This window comes from Meriones unguiculatus, chromosome 14 (genome assembly GCF_030254825.1).
Source record: "Meriones unguiculatus strain TT.TT164.6M chromosome 14, Bangor_MerUng_6.1, whole genome shotgun sequence".
Lineage (NCBI taxonomy): Eukaryota > Metazoa > Chordata > Mammalia > Rodentia > Muridae > Meriones > Meriones unguiculatus.
The window spans coordinates 3,024,210-3,043,052 of NC_083361.1; the positions used below are offsets into that span (position 1 = coordinate 3,024,210).

Genomic DNA, 18,843 nt, shown 5'->3' on the forward strand with positions numbered 1-18,843 from the left:
TACAGTTGCTCGCTGGGTGATTTTGTGAAAGTCCCTGTCCCTCATGCGGAACTCCTCACCTGGGAGTCGCCAGGCCAGAGGGAAGCGAGGCATCTATCTGGTGAACTGAGGTTGGAGGTGAGCTCCATCACCTCCTTCTTGCTTCTTGGGTAGCTACAAACCGAACACAAGGAGCCCACCCTGAGGCCGAGGCAGAGCTCTGGGGCCCAGCATACAACTTGGGATACAGCAAGTGTCAGGGAAGGTGGCTTCAATAATCAACAAACTGGAGTTCTCCTATGCTCGGTCTATGATCAAAGGTTCTAAGTCCCCCTCCCCCCGAGAGGCCTATCCAGGCCCCTCATTTTGTTGTTGTTGTTGTTGCTCTTTGCGTTTTTAAGCTGTTATCTCATGAGCCTGGCCTCAACTCAGTATGTAGCCCAGGGAGTCTCAGGACAGCCATGGCTATGTAGAGAAACCCTGTCTGGGAAAAAAACAAAAACAACAAAAAGAAATTTATTCCTCTTGAATTTATTTATTTATTTCTGTGACTATTTGCGTTTCTGTTTTTGTTTGAGACAGGGTTCCTCTGTGTAACTTTGGCTGTCCTAGAACTAGCTCTGTAGACCAGGTTGGCCTCGAACTCACAACTCAGAGATCTGCCTGCCTCTGTCTCCTGAGTGCTGGGATTAAAAGTGTGTGCCACTACCTCCTGGCCTGCTTTTGTCTTTTTTTTTTTTTTTTAAGATTTGTTATTATTTTTAATTATGTGTAAGAGAGTCTGCTTGTGGCCATGGGAGGGCAGATAGGTGCCTGCAGAGGCCAGAGGTACTGAGTCCTGGGGAACTGAAGTTACTGATGATCATAGACCACTCTAGGTGGGGATGGGAGCCAAACGTGGGTCCTCTGGAGGAACAGCGAATGATCTTAACTGCTAAGTCCCTGCCTTAGCCTTTCTTTTCCAACTCCATTTATTTATTGAGTGTGCATATGTGTCACAGGCTGTGTTGTGTGTGTGTAAGTCATAGGATAATTTGCATGAGTTATTTCTCGATTTTCATCATGTGGGCTTGGACTGAATTTAGATCCTTGCGCTTAATGGCAAGGGCCTTCCTGTGCTGAGCCATCTCACTGGCCCCACCTTAGGTTTTAAAACTCATTTGACCCATCACAACGTTAAAACTATTACAAGAGATAAGCATTCTTTTTTTGACACGGTTTCTCTGTGTAGCCTTAGCTGTCTTGGCCCTCCCTCTGTAGACCAGGCTGACCTCGAAGAACTCAAAACTCAGAGATCTGCCTGCCCCTTCCTTCAGAGTGTTTACTACCCTATTTCAAAGACAAAGAAATTGAAGCCCAGAGATGCCCTGTGATTGCTGAAGTTCCAATAGCCAGGAGTGCCTGAGCTGGGATTTGAACCAGCTTATCAGGGAGACAGTGTAGAAGGTTGTCTTGGGTGTCTCAGGGACTGTGTCAGCTAGGCCTGGGTCCAGGAGCCCAGAGATGATGCGGGCTCAGTGCTGAGTGTTCCAATGGGGGTGGTATGCAAATTCTTGAACCAAGGCTGGGGTGGAGGTCTGGGCTTTGGCAAGGGAGCCGGTGATGGTGCCAGATCCCCACCCCCTTGCTGAAGGATGTATGCAGAGAAGGGGATGTTTGTTTCCCCACCACCCACCCTGTGGTGACATCATAGCAGGGCAGCCAATGGCCAGGGTCCCCCTTCCTCTCCTCCCCCTTCCCATCCCTTTTCCCTCCCAGCCCAAGGCTGGGGCTGACAGACAGGCCAGGAGCTCTGGAGGTGCCTGCAGGCTCACAGGTAAGAAATGACCAGCTGGCCAGTCTGGAGCGGACTGGCCCCAGCAGCCCCAGGAACACAACCTAGGGGTCGGGGAGGCTGGGAAAGGAGGGTGATACTTGAGTTAAATCCATGAGCTCGGAGCCAGGCTCTGGGTTCAAGTTCTATGTTCCCACCCTTTTTTTGGGGGGAGGGGAGGGGCAGTTCTTTGATCTCATATAGCCCAGGCTGGGCTCCAACTTCTGTAGCTGAGTCTAACTTTGAACTTCTGAGCTTTCTGCTCCCACCTCCCGAGCGCTGGGCCCACAGGCATGGACCTCCATGCTGAGTGTTTGCGCGCACTGGAGATAGAATCCAGGGCCACATGCATGTTAGGCAAGGCTCTGTCTGCTGCTCTACTTTCTCCGAGGCTCTTCCTTTAGCATTTTTTGAGACACAGTCTCAGAGTCTTTCCACATAGCCCAGGCTAGCTTTAGACTCCTGCAGGCCTCTTGTTGTAGTCGGATGAGTCCTTGCATTATAGGTGCGCCCAGCTACACCTGGCTGGCGGCTTCAGGCAAGAGACTCCAACTTTTGTCTTTACTTTCCCATCTGTAGGATGGGCCTTGCGTGGCTGGTGTGCTTGCGTGGCTGGTGTGGCATGTGAATCACTGAGAAATGGTTCCTGGCCTTTGAAAGTGGGTGCTGGAGAGCTAGCATGGACCCCATTGGTCTGAGGCTGGGGACTGCTGGGGTGCAAAGGCTGGGCATGGAAGGCAGGTGTGATAGTCCATGCCTGTAATCCCAGCACTCATAGGTGGAGAGACAGGAGGATCAGGGGTGCAAGGTCATCCTCAGCGACATAGGGGGTGTGTCTACCAGGAGACACTGTCTAACACACAAGTACAGCTGAATCTGAGAAACAGATGCATCTCCCCTCCGCTCTGTGCACTCTGCTGCCACCAGAAACTTTAACTGAGCACTTAACATATTCAAGGAATATTCAAAGTACCTGTTGCTCAAACTCTCAAATCCACTGTGTGTGTGTGTGTGTGTGTGTGTGTGTGTGTGTGTGTGCGCGTGTGCGTGTACATTGAAGACAGACTCCAGCTGGCCTCTAACTCACAGTCCTCTGACCTCAGCTTCCCAACTGCTAGGATTTGCAGCTGCCACCATGCCCATGAAGCTACTTTACTGAGCACAGATCTCAGGCGAAGAGAAGGATTTTCTACGTGCTCAGGCTAACGAAGGACAGGAGCTGGGAAAACCTAAGTGGCCACAGGCTATGCGGTCTAGGCACCTTCCTATCATCCTTATTACAGGCTTTATCCAGCGTTCAGGGCCAGGACGAGCTGGACATTGCCGAGGGCAGCAGATCACAGGTGGCTTATGGAAGCCAAGCTCTGTGTGGGCAGAAGTCACACCCGAGGGAGACAGCAGATTGGGAGGGGAAGGAGCCAGGGCAGAATCCTTAGCTCTGGAGAATCCACACATAGTGTTCCTTCCAGCCACACTCAGGCCTTCAATGGCTCCTTAGGTGGACAGACAGAGCTTGGCCTGATGGTGCAGGCCTGTCTGCAGCCTGGGCGACTTCGTGTGGCCCTGCCTCATGAAAGAGCAAGAGAAAGGCTGGGACATGTTGCAGGACATAAATCAGGCGGTTGAGTGCTTCGCCTAGCCTGCAAGAGCCAAAGGCTTGATCCCCAGCATCCCATAAAACCTGGTATGGTTGAGCCTCCCCTCCCAGCACTAGGGAGGTAGATAGAGGACCGAAGGTTCAAGGCCATCCTCCCTTACATAAGGATCCAGAGGCCAGCCTGGAGTTTGAGACCTTGTCAGAGGTAGCTCAGTGATAGAGTGCCTGGCCAGCAACCATGAGGCCCTGGGCTCATTACCCAGCATTGATAAAAAGGCATTACATTTCCTTTTCTTTATTATTATTATTATTGTTTTTCAAGACAGTTTCTCTGTGTAGCCCTGGAACTGGTTCTGTATAGACCAAACTGGCCTCAGACTCAGGGATCTGCTTGCTTCTGCCTCCAGAGTGCTGGAATTAAAGGTGTTCATCACTATCGCCTGGCTAAGACATTCTATTTCTAGCCTTATCACATAGTAAATGCTTAAGAAATAAGGATTCTTGAAAAGGTTTGGAAGAGTTTCAGGCATATGGGAGAGTGGTGCCTCAAGAAATGAGCTGTTGACATCCAGAAAGCTCTGCCTCGCCACTATTCACCAGTCCCCGCTCCTGGGATGTAAACCAGGGACTCCCAGGAAGCCTGTCCCCCACTTCCTTACCTAGCGGGACGGGCAGGTCTGAGAACAAAGAGTTCCTGTGAGGGTGCATTTCCTTCGGAAGCTGCCCCCACCCCTGCCCAGGAGCTGGGCACGTGGCTCTGGAAGGGCTCAGCAGTCTAAATATAACCTGGGCTGGGCAGCTGTTCCAGACCCAGATGAAGAGGGAGGACACTGGGGTTGGCCCTGCCTCGGCTTCCTGTGTCAGATTCTCAGTGTAGCCTAGTTGCCTGGGCCCAGAGCAAGGAGAATATGGCTTGCAGTATCCTCCTTGGTACCTGCCATCATGTCATGTCAAGGTCCCCACAGACCTTATTGACGCTATTTAAATTTGGAATCTTTCTTTCTTTCTTTCTTTCTTTCTTTCTTTCTTTCTTTGAGACAGGGTCACAAGCTGGCTGGCCATAAACTGTAAACCTTCCTGCCCCCCACTCTTGTTCCGGTATTTTTAAAAAGATGTATTTTTATTATTCTTTATTTACATGTACATGTGTGTATGTCTGCATATGTGCATGTTGCTGAGGGCAGGGCAGCTCATGGAGCTAGTTACAAGCAGGTGGAAACTGCCTGCTGTGCTGGGCACAGAACTCTGCAGGAACAATATGTGTTCTTAACCAGCCCCATGTTTCAATTTTTTGAGACAGGGTCTCATGTAGCTCAGGCTGCATTCTAACTCATAATCTGGTTTGACTACAGGAGCCTTGGATCATACCCAATGTATAAAATTCTGTCTCTAACTTTCCTTTACTTGCCAACAAAACAGGGTCTGTGGCCAGGCCTGTTTTGTTAACACGGTCCCTCTGGATTTTATTCAATTTGACTCCTTTTGCCCACATCAGCCCTTGGCCCAGTGGCTCTGCAAACTGGGTCTTGCCATTGCAGGTTAGGTATAAGGCAGAGGCCAAAAGTACAGTCAGTCTTTTATTCTGCCTCATCCTGGCTGTGTGACCCTGAGCCTTGATCTCTGCCCCTGTCACAGGGTGAGTTTCAGGCCTGTCGTTGCCCTCACAGGCCCTGGTTCACAGGGCAACCATCTTAGAAGAGGTCTTGGGCTTGTGTGGAGGCCCTGAGGGCACACAAGAAAGGCTTTGCTTGGACAGAGAATCTAGCTTCCCTGGGAGTTTGCGGATTGGAACTGTCAGACACTGTGGGGGCCAGTTGTTGGGGTGGAGTGGTTACAGCAGGTGTGTGTATGCCAGGTGGGTTGTCCGGCCGATCATGGGCTAAATTTGTTGTTCTTGAAACCCTGTTTCATGTAGCCAGCCTAGGGAGCTAAGGATGACACTGAATTTTTGATCCTTCCGCCTCTACCTGAGGAGTGTTGCGATTATGTTGTGCGCTCACCATGCCGGGTTTATGCGGCGCTGGGGAACTGAACTCAGGGCCTTTGTGCATGCTCAACAAGCCCTGTACCAACTGAGCTCCCCTGCCCCTGCGGGGAGCTATGAAGGCCCATTGTATGGCGGTGGGTGGGTGGGTGGGTGGGCAGGGGCAGAATGTGGCTGGCAGAGCAGACGGGCCATTGTGTGAGGGAATGTGCCGCATGCGCCTGACCTTTTCCTGCGTGGCAGGGTTGGCGGGCTGGCATGCCAGGTGGGGGCCGAGTGCAGAGACGGTCTCCTCCTCCGTGTCTCCAGATGGGCCTGGCTGGAGGCTGCCTTCCGTGGGCCTTTCTCTTGGGTTGTGTGCCCCACACGGGCACAGGCTTGCTTGGCCTCTCAAAGGGTGCATTTTCAGAAGTAAAGCAGGGGTCCGGGAAACTCCAAATTGTAACACAGGCCTGTAACCCCAGCATTTGGGAGGCTGAAATGGGAGGATCAAGGTCATCTTCAGCTAACACGTATGGAGGAGGCCCTGTCTCAAAACTCAAAGCAAGGGCTGGGAATGCAGCTCAGCTAGTAGAACGGGGGCCTTGCCTGCACAAAGTCCTGGGACTGCCTCTCCGGGGAATAAATCAGACACGATGGGATTCCAAGTATGTACTGCCTGGCTCTGCATTCAGGCTTTGAGACACCACATACCCCAGGCTGGCCTGGAAATAACTATGGCACTTGAGGAGGAAGGATCACCAGAATGAGCACAGGGTCGGGCTCTCAGGGCGCTGCCAGGGGATATGAGGTCACGTTGCTATGTTTGTTGTTTTCCTAGAGCCCCCGACCCAGGAGGCCCAGCGTGTCGGAGGTGACGCTCAGGTGAGTGCCAACTGGTACCACATACCCTTCTTTGTCTTCCCGGGCCTGTCTGGTGTCCCACGGTCCTTTGTCTCTCCTTGACAGGCAGCAAGACCTCAGCGGAAGAGTGAGATCCCTGCTTACGGCTGCGTATCACCCCGTGGGGGCCTCCTGTCAGGAGAAAAGACCCTTACCCAGGAAGCGGTGAGGGGCCCTACTCGCTGTCCACATGTGGCATCCCTGCTCCGATTTCTCTGGCAAGCCCAACCTCTACCCCACAATCCCTCTGTGCCTCACGCCTCCATCTTGTACCCCCAGGCTCAGCGGCAGCTGCTCCATGAGGAGCTGAAGCTGGTCCTACAGCAGAAGGAGAGGAAACTGGAGACTGAGCCCCAGGTGACTCTCTGCAGAGCTATGGAGGCCAGGAGCCGCAGCGCTGAGGTGGGTGTCCGCAGGCCAGGGTGGCAAGAGGGCATGTCCTGTCTTCTCTGGGCCTCAGCATCTCCACCTGTAAGCTGGAAATAGTAAATGGGAGGGGGAAAATTAACATATGTAAGGTGCTCAGCACAGAGTATGTGGCGTAAGATGGCAGCCATCTTAGCTTTCAAGTTCAAGGTCAGCCTGGGCTACGGAGTTGAGATCCAGTCTCAAAACAAAACAAAACAAAAACAAACAACCAAAAAGCAGCTCAAAGCAGCTGATTCCTTGGATGATGAAACATTGAATGACTAATGAGTGCCAGGCTTGGAGGCACAGGCCTGTCATTCCAGCACTTGGAAGGATGAAACAGGAGGATCTCAAGTTCAAGGTCAGCCTGGGCAACTTAGACTCTGTCCCAAAAAGGTTTTTAAAAAGTGTCACAAGCCAGGCATGGTGGCTCACACCTTTAGTCCCAGCACTCAGGAGGCAGAGGCCAGCGGTTCACTGTGAGTTTGAGGCGAGCCTGGTCTACAAAGTGAGTCCAGGACAGCCAGGGCTACACAGAGAAACCCTGTCTCAGAAATACAAAAGTGTCACTCACTGGTAGAGTATGCGCTGACCCTGGGTTCGATCCTCAGTATTGATGATGATGATGATGATACAACCCAGCAGAGGGGCCATCCAGATGGCTCAGTGGGTACCGGTGCCTGCTGCCAAGCCTGGTGACCTGATTTCAATCTGTGGAAGCTACACGGTAGAAGAAAAACCCAGTTCCTAAAATGGATTTCTTTGACTACCACACACCCATACATACATGAATAAATGAATGTAAACAAAACTTAAAAAAAATAGCTGGGCATGATGACACAGGACTTTAATCCTAGCACTTGGGAGGCAGAGGCAGGAGGACCTTCATGAATTCAAGGCCAGTCTGGTGTTCATAGTGAGTTTCAGGACAGAGCCAAGAGACCATTTCTTGAAAAAAGCCAAAGCAAGGAAAGTTTCAACAGAAATATTTCATCAGAAGTAATATTTCATCTAGGCGTGGATACGAGCTTATGTCAGCACTTGTACTCAAGGGGCTGATGCAGGAGAATTACAGTAAGTTAGAGGCCAACATGCATGACAGAGTAAAACCCTGAGCAAAGCGCTGGGGAGATCCCTCAGAGGTTAGAGCACTGGCTGCTCATCTAGAGGTCCTGAGTTCAATTCCCAGCAACTACATGGTGGCTCACAGCCATCTCTAATGAGATCTGGTGCCCTCTTCTGGCATGCAGGTGTACATGCAGGCAGAACACTGTATACATAATAAATAGATCTAAAAAAAAAAAGAACCTGAGCCACAATACCCACCTACAAAGAAAAGCTGAGGAAGTACGGAGTTAGTGTAAAGGTCCTGGGGACACACAGGGACAAGTCCAGTCCTACACTGCTTTTGCACGTGACCTAATTTCTTTGGGCCCCAGCTTCTTTACTGCTGAGATGGGGCAATGGTCCCCATCTATGGAGGCTCTGAGGATACTTTTTGGACATCTGCACAGTCTGGTATCCAGAGAACACCACCAGTGACTGCTATTGCTCTTAGATTAGATGTTAGCAGTTTTAACCTCTTCTACTGGGTACCAGCCTGGGTGGCTCTGCTTATAAGGAGGGAAAGGGTGACAGGAAAGGGGCCACTGCCTAAAGCCCTGGGGTGGAATACCTAAGGACAAGGCTTGGCTGTTTAAGGTGCTTTGGGGCATCAGGTAAGTTACTTTAACTTTCTAGGCTTTACTGCCTTCCCGTGACTTTCCAAGAAACATGGGAAGGATGCAGTGAGGTGATGCCCAGTGGGGAGCAAAGGACCATACTGTTCCCAGAAGCCACCAACAACTTCTAATGTCGCATACACCTGCCCTCGTCCCTTCAGGCTACAGCAGTGGGGCATCTGTTTTCCTTCTCCAAGCTCTGTGATGGGCACTGGTTCTGGCTGGTCTCAATGCCTTTCACTTGCCCTCGTTCATCCCTGCTTGCTCCGGTCGCAGGTCGTGCAGCAATAGGCCCAGAAGTACACGGCATCTTGTGGTTTCCTAGACAGAACCAGATCTCTTGCTTCCCCTTCCGAGAAGCAGACGTGAACCCTCCAGTGTGTTTCGGAGCCGGGGCCAGTAAATACCAGGAATGCCACTTCTGCTGTGCTCACCATTCAGTGCCCACGCACCCACCCCCACCCCGTCACCGGATTCCCTTTCCCGGGGGAGTTATGCATGTCTTGGAGTTAAAAACTCACAACAGCAGTCTCACACATACTCAAGCCCACAGAGGGCAAGACCCCGTCCTCCCATCCTGCATGGCTTAAGGGTGCCTCCCTTTCTTAGAAGCATTCTCTTGTTCTGAAAAATCAACTGCCATCAAGTGGAATATTTTATATTTTATATAAGTGTTTTGGCTTGTTGAGTTGTGTGTTGGGAACAGAACCCGGAACCTCATGCGTGCTAGGCAAGCGCTCTACCACTGGCTTAAATTCCCTAGGCTTGCTGTGCAGTTCTTAAAGCCCCCACCTGGTCTTTACAATAGGAACATGGATATTGGGGTTGACATATTTTTTCTTATGCCTTTAACCCCAGCACTTGAAGGTGGATCTCTGTGAGCTCAAGGTTTTCAAGGCCGGTCTGGGCTACCGGAGTCCCTGTCTCAAAAAGAAAGAGGAAGGAAGGGAGGGGAAAAGAGAGGAAGGAAGGAAGGAAGGAAGAAAAAGTAATAAGCCTCTGCAAATCGCCTCTTTGGCATCCTAGTCCCGCTCTCCAGGACGGCCCGCCCCCCATTATTTTGCCCCACCCACTCACCCCCTCTTCTTCCAGCCCCGCCCCTTGCCTTTCCGGACCCCGACTCTACCGAAGAGCGAGCGGGAGGGCAGAGCTTTTTAACCCAACGCGGGTGCTAGGACAGGAACGCCATGGCGAGCTCCGGGCGAGCTGCCGTCCTGGAGCGCCATGGCGACCCCTCGCCGCCCCCCGCAGGAGCTGAGACGGGCAGAGTTGGTGGAGATTATCGTGGAGACCGAGGCGCAGACCGGGGTCAGTGGCTTCAACGTAGCGGGCGGCGGCAAAGAAGGGATCTTCGTCCGCGAGCTGCGAGAGGACTCACCTGCGGCCAGGAGCCTCAGCTTGCAGGAAGGTGGGCGTGGCCTGGCGACGGCAGGGCGGGGCTGGAGCGGGGGTGGAGTTAAGAATTCTTGGCTATGGCGATCTGGGGGCGTGGCCTGGAGAGGGCGGGGCGGAGGCGGGCGGGGCTGATCTGCAGGGGTGTGGTTAGGTATCTGCCTATAGTCCTGGCCCGGATGCCACTGAAGCTGTTGGCTTTTGCCTTGAGGCGGGGTTAAGGGCCTGTGGGGAGGCTTCCCTTGTTCTTCGCCTGAATCTAGCTCCTCAAGCATGCCAGACAAGCTCTCTACCGCTGAACTGCCTCTCACTCACTGTTGTGGGGCCTGGAGAACTTGAGACAGCGCCTCTTGGAACCCAGGCCCACTTTGAACTCACTGTATAGCGGAGGGCGACTTGACTGCATCTCCCAAGTGCTAGGGTTACAGGCACGGGCCATCTTGCCCAGCTTTCCAACTCCTTTTTAAATTTTTGAGTCTTCCTAAGGTGCTCGTGTTTGCCTTGAACTTCATGTGTAATGCTGGCTGGCCTTAATCTTAATTTTTTTTAATTTTTTTTTTATTTTATTTGTATGGATGTTTTGCCACCAAGTATGTTGGCGTCGCATATATCTGCTGTGCCTTCGAAGGCCAGAAGAGGGCATGGAATTCTCTGTGAGCTGTCACGTGGGTGCTAGGAATCAAATGTGCACCCCTTGGCCTTGAACTTTTGATCCTTCTGCCTCAGCCTCGGGGGTAGCTGGAATGACAGGCCTGAGTGACTGTGCCCAGCTAGCACTGTGATTAATTAGGGCCAGGTCATGGTCTGTGCTGGACTCCCAGAACCCTCGTGATGTTTCTGTGTCTCGTATTTTTCATCTTTAAGTGGGAACAATTAGCACTGAGCTCATGAGGTTATTATGTAGCTCAAGTGAATCAGGTTTTGAAAACAGCACACAGCTAGGTATCATACAGTAAGCAGTATGTGAGTGCTAATTAATGTGTTAATTGGGACAGGAGAAAAAGGCGGAGTTAAGTTGAGGTGGAGAGAGGAGCTTCATTAAATGACTTTTAAAAAAAAACTTTTTTTTTGTTGTTGGTTTTTACGAGACAGGGTTTCTCTGGGTAGCCTTGGCTGTCCTGGACTGGCTTTGTAGACCAGGCTGGCCTCAAGATCTGTTTCCCTCTACCTCCCCAAGTTTTGGGATTACAAGCATGTGTTCCCATGCCCCACCAAGTGAAAGACATTTTTAAGAAATATGGATAAAGCTGTTTTGACATATGCATTGCATGTAGCAATTATTCTTTTTTAATTAATTATTTTTAAAATGTATATATTTATTTTTGTCATACTGGGGATGGAATCCAGGGCCTTCGGGCTTGCTAGGCAAATACTCTATGGCTGAACTGTGCTCCCAGCACAGTTGGTGGATTCTAGGCAAGCACTTTATCAATGAAGTACATCCCTGCTCCATAACAATTACTCCAGAACAATTACTAAACATCTTGATGCTTTGGCTACAAGAGTGAGCAAAGGGGCTGGAGAGATGGCTCAGTGGTTAAGAGCACTGCCTGCTCTTCCAAAGGACCTGGGTTCAATTCCCAGCATCCACATGGCAGCTCACAACTGTCCATTTCTAAGGGATCAGACACATTCATACTAATGCACATAAAATAAAATTAAGTAAATTATTAAAAAAAAAGAGTGAACGAAACAAAGGGAGATCTCTACTCTTAAGGAGCTTACTGACTAGTAAGAAGGTTAGGGGAAGGGCAGTTTCAAAGGGCTCATAAGAACTATGACTTTTATTTTGTGGGGCAGGCTGAGTATGGGGCTGTTGGAAGTGAGAAGACAGATGTGAGTCCTGATGTTCAGGACTGGGGTACGGTAGAGAGGGGCCCTCAAGGATGCTTCTAGGACTCACTTGTAGGTAGGGCTTTAGCGCAGTGGTAGAACACTTGACTAGAGTGGATGAGGCCCTAGGTTTCATCCCCAATTCTTGGGGTTGGTGGAATTCCCCTGAGGAGTTTTTACCTGAGCATTGAGTAGCCTGCTGATATCTGTTTGGAGAAAGACAGGGTGTGAGTGTTTTTGTTCTGTTTTTTGTTTGTTTGTTTGTTTGTTTTTGTTCTTAAACTCAAAGGACAATTTCTGTGTGTGTGTTTGGAGACAGGGTTTCTCTGTGTAGCCCTGGCTGCCTTGGAACTCACTCTGCAGACCAGGCTGACCCCAAACTCAGAGATCTGCCTGCTTCAGCCTCCCGAGAGCTGGGGTTAAAGGCATGTATTACCACACCAGCTTTGGACCCAGACTCTATTTTTAGTGGTCACATGGCAGTTCAAAGTCAGTCTGTGACTCCGATCCTAGCTCATCTGATGCCCTCTTCTGGCCTCAGTGGGCACCAGCCATGTGCATGGTGCACAAACATGCATGCAAGCAAAACTCCCATACAAAAAAACACAAAAAAACAAAAAACTAAAACATAATAATAAAAACAAAAAAATACCCAGAGATGATCTAAAGTACAGGGAGGGTATGTATAGGTTTTATGCAAACATACCTGTTTATATGAGACTTGTGCATTCACAATTTTAATATCTGGATAGATAGTGCTCCAAAAAAATTCCCTGCAGAGATTGAGGGACCGCTTATAAGCATAGAGGAAAGCATTCAAGGATGGAAGCAAAAACGTGGGTGTCAGAAGCAGACATCTTGCTAAGCGTCACAAAATTTCCCAACTGGGGCACTATAATCCTAGTACTCAGGAGACTGAGGCAAGATAGTTTGAGGCTGTCCTTGGACTCATAGTAAAAGATCAAGACCTGCCCGAGCTCCATAGGGAAACCCAGCCTCAGAAAACAAAAACGAAAACCCTAAGGGCTGGAGAGACAGCTAAGTGATTAAGACATGGCTGGGTAGGGACCAGAGTTTGTTTCCCAGAGCCCTCGTTGGGCAGCTCACCTGTAACTCTAGCTCCTGGAAGTCTGAAGCTCTCCTTTTGTTCTTGTGGGAACTCGCACACACACACACACACTCTCACACTCACATTCACACTCACATTCACAAAAATAAAACACACACACACATGTTGAGTGGTGGTGCCACACACCTTTGATCCAGCACTTGGGAGGCAGAAGCCTGTGGATCTCTGAGATTGAGGCAAGCCTGGTCTACAGAGCAAGCTCCAGGACAGCCAGGGCTACACAGAGAAGCCCTGTCTCAGAAACACACACACAAACACACACTAAAGAACCAGGGGTGTTGGCTTCACTCTCAGTGGCCCTAAGTTCCATTTTCAGAAACCATGTCAGGTGGCTCACAGCCATTAGTAATTCTGGCTGTAGCTGTGAGGTATGTGATGCTTTCTTTTGGCCTCGGAGAGCGCCCGCATAAACAGACTTAGGTTCAAAGCAGGCAGGCTTCTTTAATCCCAGCACTTAGGAAGCACAGGCAGGCGCATCTCCCTCCGTTTGAGGCCGGTGTGTCTAGACGCAGACAGACAGATCTGAAGCCTCTGTCAGGGAGTCTGTCCTGTGTAAGCGCGGTCCTGGAGACTGAATCCAGGACATTCCTCATGGTATGCAAGGGCGCGCGCTCTGTAGCAAAGCTACGTCTCCGGTTCTAACAGTGTGTGTTTATGAGTTCAAGAAGTTGGGGAAGGGGCCTCCACCTAGGTTAACTTCATGACCCACAGCCGGGTATAGTGGCAAATGCCCGGACACATAGTAAACGGAAGCCCAGTGGGCGCTCATGGATACTACTTTAATTCTTCCCCCCTGATGGGGGTTTTCTGTGCAATAGCCCTGGCTGTCCTGGACTCGCTTTGTAGACCAGGCTGGCTCGAACACACGACCATCTGCCTGCCTCTGCCTCCATGAGTGCTGGGATCGAGGGCGTGCGCTACCACACCCGATGAGGATGCTACCTCTTGATTCTGTCAGAAGGAACCCCTCTGTCTGAACGAGGAGGACGGAATGGGAGAGAGAGGAGTGGCCGGAGTGGACCGGTTCCATCCGGAAAGGGGCCGCGCTTAGCTCTTAGATCCTTTACCTCTGAGATTTCCTCTCTCAAACCAGAGGCCAGAGATCAAAAGCTGCAACTGTCTGTGCGGACTCCTCGGAAGTGGGCGGGCCTAAGTGTGGGTGGAGCCGGGAGACATTCCCTCCTCCACCTCCACCTGTCTCGCAGGGGACCAGCTGCTGAGTGCCCGCGTGTTCTTCGAGAACTTCAAGTACGAGGACGCGCTTCGCCTGCTGCAATGTGCCGAGCCCTACAAGGTCTCCTTCTGCCTGAAGCGCACTGTGCCCACTGGGGACCTGGCACTGCGGCCCGGGACGGTGTCTGGCTACGAGATGAAGGGCCCGCGGGCCAAAGTGGCCAAGCTGGTACGCGTGCTTAGCCCAGGCCCGGCCCCGGCCCAGGGCTGCCCCAGCGACCCCGTCTCTGCGCCGTAAACCCTACTCCTTGCCACCGTGGCCCACTTTGGCCCTCTGTCTTGTCACTAACCCAACACTAATCCAACCTCTGCCCCTTGTTCTCCTAAATGCCGCTCCTAGCAGAAGGTGGCTCTCACCCATCCCTACCATGCCACCCAGGCTCATTAGGGGCGGCGAAGTCCAGGAAGGCCAGATTCTAGCGCCAGGGCTGTTGGGTGACTGAGCGACCCGTTCCTTTTCCTCTCTGGGTCCCAGTTTCCCCATCTTTACAATGAGGATGTTGGGGAAATTTCAGAATAAAGGCCTGGCATTTTTGGGTCCCTGTTGGTACAGCCCCATCCACTGACTGTGAGATCTGAATGACTGTCATTGTCTTCAGTGAAGTGACTGGCATGTGGATGTGTTTTGGGGTGTACTCAATCCCCAATACATCCCCAGCCTGGTATAAATACTAGGTGGGGTTTTTTTCTGACCCTCCCAGCCTCCCACTGTTCCACAGCCTCCTGCCTCTCTCCTCTCTCCCCAGAACATCCAGAGTCTGTCCCCTGTGAAGAAGAAGAAGATGGTGGCAGGGGCCCTGGGGACCCCTGCAGATCTGGCCCCTGTTGACGTCGAGTTCTCTTTTCCCAAGTTCTCCCGACTGCGTCGGGGTCTCAAAGCCGAGGCTGTCAAGGGCCCTGTCCCGGCGGCCCCTGCCCGTCGGCGTCTCCAGCTGCCTCGGCTACGAGTGCGAGAAGTGGCCGAAGAGCCCCAGGTAGCCCGAATGGCTGCCGCTGCTCCTCCCCCAAGGAAGGCCAAGGCAGAGGCTGAGGCCGCCGCAGGAGCTGGGTTCACAGCCCCTCAGGTCGAGCTGGTTGGGCCTCGGCTGCCAAGCGCCGAGCGGGGTGTCCCTCAGGTCTCAGCTGCCAAGGGGACCCCACCAACAGAGGCAGCCAGCGGCTTTGCCCTCCACCTGCCCTCCCTCGGGCTAGGAGCCCCAGCTGCAGCGGCTGTGGAGGCCCCGTCCGCAGGGATCCAGGTTCCACAGGTGGAGCTCCCCACCCTGCCCCCTCTCCCCACTCTTCCCACACTTCCATGCCTGGACACCCAGGAAGGGGCTGTAGTGGTGAAAGTCCCCACCTTGGATGTGACGGCACCTTCTGTAGGGGTGGACCTGGCTTTGCCAGGCGCAGAGGTGGAGGAGGCCCGGGCAGAGGCACCCGAGGTGGCCCTGAAGATGCCCCGCCTCAGTTTCCCCCGCTTTGGGGTTCGAGGGAAGGAAGCTACTGAAGCCCAGGCGGTTAAGGGCAGCCCCGAGAGCAAAGCAAAGGGTCCCAGGCTTCGAATGCCCACCTTTGGGCTTTCTCTCCGGGAGCCCCGGCCCTCCGGCCCTGAAGCCGCAGCTGAGGGCAAGCTGAAGTTACCATCCCTCAAGATGCCCTCTTTTGGCATTGGTGTGGCCGGGCCTGAGGTCAAGGCACCCAAAGGGCCGGACGCGAAGTTCCCGAAGGTCCCTGATGTCAAACTCCCGAAGGTGCCTGAGGCAGCCATTCCAGAGGTGCGGCTCCCTGAGGTGCAGCTGCCCAAAGTGTCAGAGATGAAGCTCCCAAAGATCCCCGAGATGGCTGTGCCTGAGGTCCACCTTCCAGAAGTGCAGCTGCCCAGAGTCCCGGAGATGAAGCTCCCGAAGGTGCCCGAGATGGCTGTGCCCGACGTCCAGCTTCCTGAGGTCCAGCTCCCGAAAGTCCCGGAGATGAAGCTCCCGGAGATGAAGCTCCCGAAGATGCCCGAGTTGGCCGTGCCCGACGTACGTCTCCCGGAAGTCCAGCTGCCGAAGGTGTCAGAGATGAAGCTCCCGGAGATGAAGCTCCCGAAGGTGCCCGAGATGGCCGTGCCCGACGTACGTCTCCCGGAAGTCCAGCTGCCGAAGGTGTCAGAGATGAAGCTCCCTAAGATGCCCGAGATGGCCGTGCCTGACGTACGTCTCCCGGAAGTCCAGCTGCCCAGGGTGTCAGAGATGAAGCTCCCTAAGATGCCCGAGATGGCCGTGCCTGACGTACGTCTCCCGGAAGTTCAGCTGCCCAAAGTCTCGGAGATGAAGCTCCCGGAGATGAAGCTCCCGAGGGTGCCCGAGATGGCCGTGCCTGACGTACGTCTCCCGGAAGTTCAGCTGCCCAAAGTCTCGGAGATGAAGCTCCCGAAGGTGCCCGAGTTGGCCGTGCCCGATGTCCATCTTCCAGAGCTTCAGCTGCCCAAAGTGTCAGACATTCGGTTGCCTGAAGTGCAAGTGCCACAGGTCCCGGACGTGCATCTTCCCCAGGTGCCAGAGATGAAGCTGTCCAAGGTCCCTGAGGGGCAGAGAAAATCTGCAGAAGTGGAGCAGGCAGAAGGGACCGAATTTAGTTTCAAGTTGCCCAAGGTGACCATGCCCAAGTTGGGGAAGGTGGGCAAGCCTGGTGAGGCAGGTATTGAGGTTCCGGACAAACTCGTGACATTACCTTGTCTGCAGCCAGAAGTGGGCACTGAGGCGGCCCGTGTTAGTGGCCCTGCCCTCTCTCTACCCTCTGTCGAGCTTGACTTGCCTGGGGCCCTGGGCCTGGAGCGACAAGTCCAAGTGGAGAAGCCAGAGGGCCCCAGGGTGGCAGCAGCTGCTGGAGAGGTGGGCTTCCGGATGCCTTCCGTGGAGATTGTCACCCCACAGCTGCCCACAGTCGAGGCTGAGGAAGAGCAGCTAGAGATGGTGGAGATGAAAGTCAAACCCACCTCCAAGTTCTCTCTGCCCAAATTTGGACTTCCAGGGCCCAAAGTGGTCAAGGCGGAGGTGGAGGGGCCTGGGCGAGCCACCAAGTTGAAGGTATCCAAGTTTGCCATCTCACTTCCCAAAGCTCGGGCGGGGACCGAAGCTGAAGTGAAGGGAGCTGGCGAAGTGGGGCTGCTGCCTGCTCTGGATCTGTCCATCCCACAGCTCACTCCGGATGCCCGTCTGCCTCCAGGCAAGGTGGAGGTCACAGGGGCTGATGGTAAAGCCAAGGGCTCCAGGTTTGCTCTACCCAAGTTTGGGGTGAAGGGCCGAGACTCTGAAGCTGATGTACGAGTGGCAGGAGAGGCCGAGCTTGAGGGAAAGGGTTGGGGCTGGGATGGGAAGGTGAGGATGCCCAAGCTGAAGCTGCCATCTTTGGGGCTGTCCCGAGGGAAGGAAGCAGAAATTCAGGATGGACGGGTTAGCCCCGGGGAAAAGCTGGAGGCCATAGCTGGTCAGCTTAAGATCCCCGAGGTGGAGCTGGTCACACCAGGAGCTCAGGAGGCAGAGGCGGCGGCCAGTGGCTTGAAAGCACCAGGGCTTCGGGTGTCCACCACCAGGCAGGCGGTTTCGGAGGGCCAGGAGGGAGTGCTGAGGGTGCCTGCGCTCGGTGTCTCTCTGCCGCAGGTGGAGCTGGCCAGCTTTAGAGAGGCAGGCACTGAGACCACAGCCCCTTCTGCAGAAGACTCGGAAGCCTCTAGGGTCCAGGTGCCCCAAGTGACGCTGCAGCTGCCCGGGACCCAGGTGGCAGGTGGCGGTGATCTGTTAGTGGGTGAGGGAGTCTTCAAGATGCCCACAGTGACAGTGCCCCAGCTGGAGCTGGATGTGGGGCTAACCCACGAGGCCCAGGCTGGTGAAGCAGCCAAGAGTGAAGGTGGGTTAAAGCTGAAACTGCCCGCGCTGGGGGCAAAAGGCAAAGCAGAGGGCGCTGAGCACCAGGGCCCCGAGGCCCAGCGCAGCTTCCGCCTGCCAGTGCCCGACGTGGAACTCACCTCTCCAGTGAGCACCCACGCCGAGTACCAAGTGGTTGAGGGTGACGGGGACGGAGGGCACAAGCTCAAAGTGCGGCTGCCCCGGTTTGGTCTGGTGAGGGCTAAGGAAGGAACTGAAGTTGGAGAAAAGGTGAAGAGTCCGAAGCTCAGGCTGCCCAGAGTGGGCTTCAGCCAGAGCGAAGGCTCTGGAGAAGGCTCGCCCAGCCCCGAGGAGGAGGAGGAAGGCAGTGGGGAAGGGGCTCCGGGCCGCCGGGGTCGGGTCAGGGTCCGCTTGCCTCGTGTGGGCTTGGCGTCACCTTCTAAAGTCTCTAAGGGACAAGAGGGTGATGCAACCTCCAAGTCCCCAGGTGGGGAGAAGTCACCCAAATTCCGCTTTCCCAGGGTGTCCTTAAGCCCCAAGGCCCGGAGTGGGAGTGGGGACCGGGAAGAGAGTGGATTCAGGGTCCGATTGCCCAGTGTGGGGTTTTCAGAAATAGCAGCAGCAGCTCCAGGCACCACCAGAATCGAGGGAGCCCAGGCTGCTGGCATCTGAAGGCCCAGGGTAGCTGTGGGTCACCCCTCTTATCTTCCCAGCCCAACTCCCCCCCCCCTTTGTGTGTGACATTACTAGCACTAATCCTCAGAGGGCTTGAAGTTGGGCAACTGACTCAGGCAGGAGCCAGTGGCCTGTGCCGCCTCACTGGCCAAAGTGCCTGTGTGTCATGTCAAGCTATGTGAATAAAATCATTCAAAAGTTGCCATGTGTCCTGGTGCCTGTGTGCATGCCTGTGTGCCTGCCTGCATGTGTGTTTACGACAAGGTCTCCTTATGTTCCCCCCAACTGGCTTATGCAATGTTAGCTGAGCCTGGCCTTGAACTTACAATCTTCCACCCTGAGCGCG

At 53.5% G+C, this 18,843-nt stretch overlaps 1 protein-coding gene and 1 long non-coding RNA gene across 3 annotated transcripts; one reads left to right on the top strand and one right to left on the bottom strand.

Annotated features, from left to right (window-relative positions):
- Positions 1–13,948, bottom strand: LOC132647103 (uncharacterized). 2 transcript variants are annotated; one of them, XR_009585373.1, is made up of 5 exons: positions 9,511–9,648; positions 8,528–9,304; positions 7,238–7,383; positions 5,600–6,731; positions 1–463 (listed from the first exon to the last, which is right to left on the bottom strand). It is a non-coding gene; the product is annotated as an uncharacterized LOC132647103 (long non-coding RNA). The 2 variants fall into 2 exon arrangements; XR_009585374.1 differs by lacking the exons at positions 1–463; positions 9,511–9,648 and adding an exon at positions 9,763–13,948 and having other exon boundaries at positions 5,262–6,731.
- On the top strand, positions 6,540–18,698 carry Prx (periaxin). Its single transcript, XM_060366510.1, has 4 exons — positions 6,540–6,657; positions 9,636–9,792; positions 13,944–14,140; positions 14,718–18,698. Exons 1-4 carry the CDS (start codon positions 6,631–6,633, stop codon positions 18,492–18,494), a joined length of 4,158 nt encoding a protein of 1,385 aa, XP_060222493.1. The 5' UTR covers positions 6,540–6,630; the 3' UTR covers positions 18,495–18,698.
- Positions 18,699–18,843: the final 145 nt, after the last annotated feature.

Coding starts and splice junctions, on each gene's coding strand:
- Prx (XM_060366510.1), top strand. CDS start 6,631: ATGGAGGCCAGGAGCCGCAGCGCTGAG. Junction 9,793..13,943: donor GAGCCTCAGCTTGCAGGAAG/GTGGGCGTGGCC, acceptor CCTGTCTCGCAG/GGGACCAGCTGCTGAGTGCC. Junction 14,141..14,717: donor GGGCCAAAGTGGCCAAGCTG/GTACGCGTGCTT, acceptor CTCTCTCCCCAG/AACATCCAGAGTCTGTCCCC.